This window comes from Microtus ochrogaster, chromosome 18, assembly GCF_000317375.1.
Source record: "Microtus ochrogaster isolate Prairie Vole_2 chromosome 18, MicOch1.0, whole genome shotgun sequence".
Classification (NCBI taxonomy): domain Eukaryota; kingdom Metazoa; phylum Chordata; class Mammalia; order Rodentia; family Cricetidae; genus Microtus; species Microtus ochrogaster.
In genome coordinates this window covers 15,607,103-15,615,958 of record NC_022020.1, presented here as the reverse complement: position 1 = coordinate 15,615,958, position 8,856 = coordinate 15,607,103, and the positions used below count along the sequence as shown (strand labels likewise).

The window sequence follows — 8,856 nt, the reverse complement described above, 5'->3', positions numbered from 1 at the left end:
GAAGGAAGAGAGAAATAATGAATCTTAGAGATTAATTCCATATTGACGGTAGATCATAGTTACATAAGGTGCAGCCTCCTAGGCGACTTGGTTGGAATATCTAATTTCTTAGCACTACATAATCATTTTAAAATAAAGAAGTGAAAAAAATCATGAGATACAAAGGCATATTTGTATGTCCTAGGCCACCATTCTTTTGTCGCTGGAAGTCCATTCTTTTGTTTGTATATGCTCAAGTCTAGCCGGGAGATACAGTCAAGGAAGGCAACACCTGAGTGTCTGTCTGCTATGCAGGCTCCTCCCATTAACATCTAGTAGTCACCTCCATTCACCTTCTCAGTGAGGAGTTCCTGGACCAGCCTATATCAAAAGAGCTCAACTCTCTTGCTTTGCTTCACTTTTCTTCAGGTACTTACCACCTACAACTTACTATATCTAGTGCGCCTTTAGTGTTGCCTCGGTCTCTTCCTAAGAAAGTAGCATGGGATTTTATTTTTAAGATATGGTTTTATGTATTCTTGTTGCACAGAGCTGAGTCTGACATAGAGGACACACTCAGTAAAGAGCTGTCAACTCAAAGAATCTTTCTTGAAAATTATTTCTTGAAAGTAAACTGATTATCTGCCAGAGAAGTACCTGAACTTTACCCATCTCTGTATGAGAGCAAGGCTGCTTTTGAAGTTAAAACTTTTCCTGTGCTCAAACTTCAGAGAAAAAGATGCAGTTGATAACATCTGAGAGGAAGGAAATGGCACTTCATGTTGAGTTGTGAATATAACATCATACGCGTTATTTTTTTTATACAGGCTAGCCTTCTGAACTGTTTCCAGAGATGGCTTGCATTACTTTGCTTTTGGCTATTCTTCATGTGCACAAAGGTAAAGACAATCCTATGTCTTCATTTAAAAGTTTTGCTGTGCTTTTGGTGTTTGGGTGTGACATGTGCAGGTTCCCTTGGGTAATTTCTGATTTGTTCAGAAATACTAAAATTTACAAAAGCCAATTTTGTAGGTGAAATTTTCAGGGTTCACTATGAACTTATTAGACTATTTGTTAAGTCTTGTAAAATTTATCTATTTGGTTTTGTCATCGTTGGATCTAACTCAGTTTATGTGATGTATTATTTTAGCACTGTGTGAAGCGATCTTTTGGGACACAGCCATTCAACTTTCTAAGACCATGACTCTGGAATGTGTGTATCCATTGATGGACAACTTAACCCAGGTTGAATGGACCAAGATCAGTGGTGCAGAGAATGTGAACATAGCTGTTTACAACCCAAACCATCCTATGCATATAGATCACAACTACTTCCATAGAGTGCACTTTCTGAATGCAACATTGGAGTTCCGCAATATGAGTCTTTCCTTTTACAATGCCTCTGAAGCAGACATTGGCATCTACTCCTGCTTGTTTCATTCTTTCCCAGGAGGACCTTGGGAAAAGAAGATAAAGGTGGTCCAGTCAGGTAAGGAAAAACTTAATTTCCTTTTCTCTACTTAGAATGTTTAATTCTAAGAAATCCAACTAAAACCTTAAAGCACTATTCTGCTCTTTTTCCTGTTTCATTTCTACATTCTTTGATGATATGTTTCCTTAGAGAGTAATGTTGTAAACCAATCCCATTTTTCTCAATTGCTGATATTTCTGAGTGGAGCTGTCTTACTGGTTTCAGAGATGTAGAAAGGTGAGCAGATTTACATAATCTTTACGATGAAATAAGGTTAGATTCAAGTGATGTTGCCAACTTGTAGATTCACAGCCTGTCCCTTCTTTCAAAGTTTATCTTAGCAGTGTGAGATACCATTTCATTTTGTTGAGCATTTGGCAATAAATCTGAGTTCCTGGATAGCTAGAATCTTTCCTGCATGTTTCAATCTGAATTTATTAGCAAATTCTGAGCAAAGTTTAAGACAGAGTCCATCTTCAACCTATGTACTTCTTTTAGAAACTGATTGATGTATCAGAAAGAGAATAATGATTTATATTAAGTATGCTGGTGACTTTGCTTAGATTCTTCTCATATGGCAACATAGATTAGGTACAAGAACACCTGGGTTTTATAGCCATCATTTTCTGTAAAATCCTGTGTTAGTGGTTTAGTCTTGCTCAATTTAAAGTAATCAAACAACTTGTCAAGATAATAATAATTTTCTTGTTGAATGTTTAGGGATAATATATTTAAATAACTTGACCCATGGCCCTTGAAGAATAGGGTATTGTTACCATCACTATTATTGATATTTCTTATTATTTTTTGTTTTATTTTTTTGAGACAGGGTTTCTCTGTTGTTTTGGAGCCTGTCCTGGAATTAGCTCTTGTAGATCAGGCTGGCCTCAAACTCACAGAGATCTGCCTGCTACTACCTCCTGAGAGCTGGGATTAAAGGCATGCACTATCACAGCCTGGTGGTATTTTCTATGTTTTGGCACAAAATTATTCACAGACTTTTTTTTTTTTTCGAGACAGGGTTTCTCTGTGGCTTTGGAGCCTGTCCTGGAACTAGCTCTGTAGACCAGGCTAGTCTCGAACTCACAGAGATCCGCCTGCCTCTGCCTCCCGAGTGCTGGGATTAAAGGCGTGCGCCACCATCGCCCGGCATTCACAGACTTTTTAGATATCAGTAAAAAGGGAAAGATTGAAATCATAGTTTCTTACACTTCAGGTCATTCCCATGTACACAAAAAGGGGAAAGTTTTGTGCCGTCTGATGCCAAGCCTTTCTTTTCTCCAGTAATGAATATTCTGAAAGAACAATAGTCATGATGCAAGAGGAATAAGAAATGATCAGGAAGAAATGACACTTGGGTATAGCTAATCTTAACTAATTTACTATTAACAAAATATCTTTGAACACCTATATTAAAAGATTTATTTTACCACTAAGGAACCTGTTTGTCACCATGCACAGACACTCATTTAAATGCTTTCTGCTACTTTTAAGTTTAACATCTACTTTGACCCATATTTCCAAAAAAAGGCTATAAGTGATGGGCCTTGAAATAGGGTGATGTATTTCACATGTGGCTTCAGCTGTCAGGCTGGAGGAAAGGAGTGCCCCTTCTTGGCTTGTGGTATCAGGGTTTGTAGTTTCTCTCGCACATCAGATATTTTGGTATGTGTCATAGGAGAGAAGATATACGTTGTATTTAGAAAAGGCATCTCTGAATGTTTAGCACAGAGTATGGAGCTAAACTGTCAAGCCATTGTTGATTTTTGGCTTCAGTTTTGGAAGAGTTTGAGAAGTTTTTTTACATTGTATCACTCAGATTTGCTGTCCCCTTTACTTTTCTATGTCAGTAACAGGTGAGCCTCAGGGGCATTTGAAAACAAAATGGTGAAAGATTTATTGGTTGCCAGAGTAAGGGCTGCTGGGTTCTTTATTTTCTTATGTGTCCCTCATGGTGGAATCCTGAAACATGTTTTGTGTTTTAAAAAGTAATGATTTTTATCTTTGAAGAACATATTGCTGTAATGGGATAGCATATATGGTCTACATTATTTTGAGATTTGGAAGGGTAGAGTTTTTAATCATAATAGCAAAATTAAACCCATTTGTTATATTTTAAAATATACTTAAAAATGCCTTAAAATGTACTTAAAAATCTCCTTTTTAAGGAGTCTCATTAGCACCGTAGGTAGTGTGTCAGACTCATAAAAAGTTTCTTTTATACTTTATTCACAACTTAACAAGATCTATAAGTAAGTACTATATTTTAGAGTTGATCTGTTTAATACTAAAAAAAGAACAAACTTAAAAATACAGAAATTTTAATGTGCATAATAGATCATCGGAATTCTAATATAAAGAAAGATTTGATATATTTAACATTAAAAGGAAATAAACTTAAAGATCAGAGATCCTAATGGGCATAACATTGCCAGAATTTCACGGGAAGCAGTGACACCACACTCTCATCATTAATACTGACTTCTATTCTTCACTAGTAATTCTTTATGGCTGAGCGATCTTTTTTCAGTGCCTTAGATAGATTTCCTAATTCTTTCCTACGGTACACTTGGACATGGACATTGCCTTCAGGATATCCCCACATGGGGTTGCCATGCACTGTAAAGTCTTCTGGACTTTCCAAGACATCCAACACTGTATGCGTCTCATGCTGTAGCACCATAGTTGAATGTTAAGTAATATCTGGGGAGACACGAGACTTTAGGCCGTACAAGGGTGAGATGTGACGATTGTATATGTATCTAAAAAAACTTCTTTGTGCTTTATCCATTCTTTCTTTCCATAGTTTTTTAGTCTAGCATTGAGCTAGTTAGAGGCCTTATTCTAGATAAGTGATGCTGTTGGTAGAAAGGACTTTAAATATGTTGGTTAGCTTTAAAATAGGCATTTCTTAATTGCTGATCAAACTAAATAGATAAAATTGGCTGTGCTATTTTCACAATTCATGGTAAAATATATTGAGGTGACTTAGGTGGTGATGTTTCAAAATCACTCTTGGTAGCAAAGTCTATGGTGGAAGTCTTGGAGAACAGATTGTTTACTTTGTATCTGTGGTCTTAGTAATCAGTGAAATACAATATATTTTATATATATTTATAAATATCCCCTACATGCTAGATGGTTACCCACTCCAATATCCTGCCCAACTTTTACTAGTTACCCACTTTGTATGAACCAATAAAATGTCTCTGTACTACATCTGAATACTTGACCACACAGAAAAACCATTTTCCGGTACCCAACTAAAGGAGAGAGGAGAGAGAGGAACCATAATGCCTGTTTTGGAATATAATTAGCTGGTTAAACAACCACATATTCTACGATATAATAATTCTGCCCTCTTTGATATTTACTGATTATGTTCATGTGTTAGAAAACCCATATTTATAGCAACAATGATGATAGAAATGATATCTGGGAAACATCCAGAAGTTCAAGAGTAGAATAGGCAAAAACACAGGGTTCATCCATACAGGAGGAAACTGTGTTTCTGAGAAGGAAGAAATCAACATGATGCTCATCAACAGATGGGATCTCACTAAGATCACACTGGGGGAAGTAAGCAAACCATAGATGACTTTGGGTGTGGTTCCTGCTCTTGACATTGCATAGACATGCAAAACAAAGAAAAACATGGTTGACTTGCATATAAACAATAACAAAGAAATAAGGCTACAGTAAACAAGGACTTTGAAAGCATGATCACAAAGAATACAAAATCAGGAGTGCCCACCAGAGTCTTTAATGTTCATCGTCGCAGTGATGCTTATATAGATTTCTTATTCATTATTTCTCAAAACTGTGTTATAAAATTTCTTTCAAATGTGCTGAATTTCCAGGAAAATGGTGAAAAATATTTCATTGCAATATTTGAACAGTTCAAATATATCTACCTAAGGTAGGTATGAAAGTTCCACTCTTATTTGGCCTGAACGCTAGAGAGAAGGAAGCTTCAAGAATATACCCAGCTATCTTATGACCTAAGAACTAGAAAATATTGACTTCACTTAAAAAAAAGAGAAATGGGAGACCAGATTGGATTTGTAAGAAAGAAAGCAGTTCTCATGCCCTTAGTTGTAACATAGTGTCTGAGCACCTACCTCTGAACATTATGGAACAGCAGAGCAGAAAGGCTTTTGAGGATTGAATATCCCAGCTTTGATATTATTTCATCATCCAGCATATGTGAAAAAGACAGTTCACAGAGTACCAACTAATAGGAGCAGAAGACTTAAGAACATAGCTTGGAGAAGGGTCAAACTGAAGTATATGAAAGAAGACATGAATGTACACACATGGAAGTCATAGGGAAAGGAGGGAGAGAGACAGGGGTGTGGAGAGAAGGATGAAGCGCAAAAGATGGATCACTGGCATTGGAGAAGCAGGCAGTGGGTTACCTTCCTTGCTCCACCTTCATAGATGCTTTGGTTGGTTGCATCACATGGCTGTGATGTTCGTATTTCAGTGCACTTATCTCAGATTGAACACTGAGTTGCTTCTCACCGTGTCCCTCTAAAGAGTTCCATTCATTTTGGGTGGGACAAAGATATACATGTCTTCCTCACCCCCTTTCATAGTCTCTTACCCTTACTCTTTCTCAGATGCCAGCAGCTAAATGGTTCATGTGTGTGTGTTGGCAGTAATAGTGCCTTAGAGATGGGGCCTCCAGAGTTGGTAAAATATCTTCTAAAGATAATACTGACCTCTGTAGCAAGTGGGGACAGCATGGGGATTTTTTCCCCTTAGTGTTGGTGTGATGTGAGGATTCAAAGGTGGAAAGGGAAGAATGTCCTAGATCCAGTTTCCATAAATAGGTTTGCTGATATGAGAAAGTGAACTTATCCAAGTCTTTATTAAGAACCTAAAATATTCTAGATAATGTTCAGTTATTTGCAAGGTAGAAAACTTTAGCTCTGAATATAGTTTATCTTGGTATGTAATTCAGAGTTTGTCTTATTTCATTAGGTGGACTTTCAGCTGTCTTTGTAGTCCTTCTTAATATATTAGCACACTTTTATATCAGCATTTATTTTGCTTCTTCAGAATTAACAAAGAAGGAAAAATCCCTAAAAATGACTCTTTATTATTTCCCTTCTCAGGTCTTCAATGGGGTTGAAGACTAGATAGTCAAAGTTACTTTTCTTTCATGACATGGTCAAGCCATTTCTTATACAGACTTAGACTTCTTAAGATAGTATAACTATTGAAACATTTAACATATGTTTCTTGCTTGATATTGTTTATGCTGTTGTAATTCTTCTTCTTTTTTTATGCTGTTGTAATTCTAACATTTATACTTGATATTTGTTCTTATTGTATATAGTTCTGTATTAGGCTTAGAACTCTTTTATTTTAGACAAAAGGGGGAGGTTCTGTGAGAACTCCTTCAGCCAATAGCCTTTGAGATACTGACCTACTTTGGGCATGGTCAAATGTTCTATATATACAGATGTAAAAACGTGCATGGCCCCTTGGCTGCTGGATTTGGTTCCTGTTCGCCATTCATGCAGAGGACTGTGATCTATGAGTCTACCCCTAAATAAAGAACCATTTATTGTACTAAAAAAAATGACTCTCCCTTGTGTAGTACTAACAGGTACAAAGTGATGAAGTTGGAGACTTGGTCTGAAAGGCCAAGGGCATTCTGAATGCCAAAGGACATCTTAAAGCTAGAAAGAGGGCCACTAAGAAAGAATCCCCCATAGCCTCTTGCTACAAAGGTTACTGGAAATGGTTCAGATCTTTGTCTTTATTCTTTTAATTCTCAAAGGTCGAGTAAATCCACAATTCTTTCACTAGTCTTTACTACAGCTACTCCTTACCCAGTCTGAAAGAAACTGAGAACCACAAAATCTGGAACATGTTTCCTCTTTAGAAACATGTTTAAGTGTTGGAGTGTTGGGTTATGTGGGTGCTGGTATGAGTTAGGGACAAAGCCTCATGAGTGAGTAAGAGTTAGTACACTTCAATCTTTGGTACCTATCAGCATCACCACGGAACACATTCAGCTGCCAGGTCAGGGCTACCTAAGACTACCTAGATTTCATCAAATGTCAGAAGCTACAGAGAGTAGGTCATTTTTATCTGTAGAATTAGTCCACCCATAGATCGCCATTACAGGAGTTTACCCAAAGACTAGTTAGAATGCTAACTGGAAGCAGAATTATGGTTTGCATTTTATAAAATAAAAACATTGAATTTTGAATGCACAAACAAGGAATCAAACAAGCAAGAAAACATGTAACTGAAGAAAGTAGGGGAAATGAAACTCTTGGCTCCAGGGCTGGCTTGAGAGACTCTTCTAAGGACTTTCTTTGAGTTGATGCTGGCGGTGGGGATATCATTTAGAACTAATAAGAAACAACTTGGTTTGTAAACTGTATTTTTTGTTGCTGGCCTTTGTTTCTGTTTGACTTTATAGGGAGTGATGATTAAAAATAGGTCGACCTGTCCCTTTCTTCATGAAAATGGTGGGAAACTACTTCTGAAGACATTAAAGATTTTGAAACTGTTAACAATTTTAAGACCTTCAAGTCAATACTTCTGGGGTCAATGCAAAATGAGTCCCTGAGGTAACATCTCCTGTACTTACTTTAGAATAGTTTTAATTAAGTAACTCTGCTGATGGGACTGCTGGCACTTCCCCAGAGAGATTATTCACAATTCAATAAATCTTAATGTGAGAAAATTTCTCATTACTGCAACTATTTAGCCAACTCACATCTTTAAAAGTATGGTCTTTTTCATAATTTGCCTGGAGACAAATGTTCATGTCCCATAGGTTTTGGGCATAGGAAGGTGTCTAGAGAAAGATCCATCAACCATAGGATATATGTGTAGGAGAGATCATGTCTAAGCAAAGATCATGTCCCATAGGGATATGGGTATAGGAGGGTGTCAAGGTGATAACATGCCATTTTATATTTATTATCACTTGAAATAGATATAGGTGACATGATTGTGGAATACAGTGGAGTGAAGATGGTGGTCAGTAAGGATAAAGTGTGTGCATGTGTTCTGTATTCTAATGTTCAACTTAACTATCAGACTGCTGATGAAGGTTCAAGTTTTTATTCTAGATGACTGGTTCCCAATACTAACTAGTGCCATTTCTTAGGTTTAGAATGAAATTTATTCTGCTACCATAATTGGCATTTCAGAATGCCTTAGTGAAAGTGTGTGTCTGTTTGTGTGTTCCATGAATATGGTATAATTTTCTTTTTTAATTGAAATAGGTTTTTTTCTCATGCAATATATCCTGATTACAGCTTCCCCTCCCTCCACTGCTCCTTCACCTCCCCTTCCCCAAGATCCATTCCCTGGCTCCAGTTTCTCTTCAGAAAGAAAGAAAACTCCAAGAGACAGCAACTAAACACACTAAAAAA

General features: G+C 36.9%; 1 protein-coding gene across 1 annotated transcript in view; it reads left to right on the top strand.

Moving 5' to 3' along the window:
- Positions 1 to 829: 829 nt before the first annotated feature.
- Positions 830 to 8,856, top strand: part of Cd226 (CD226 molecule) — a 73,120-nt gene continuing 65,093 nt past the window's right edge. Inside the window, exons 1-2 of the mRNA XM_005355844.3 lie at positions 830 to 878; positions 1,130 to 1,468. Of these exons, the coding sequence (XP_005355901.1) occupies positions 833 to 878; positions 1,130 to 1,468 (385 nt within the window). The 5' untranslated portion in view covers positions 830 to 832. The remainder of the gene's footprint in view (positions 879 to 1,129; positions 1,469 to 8,856) is intronic.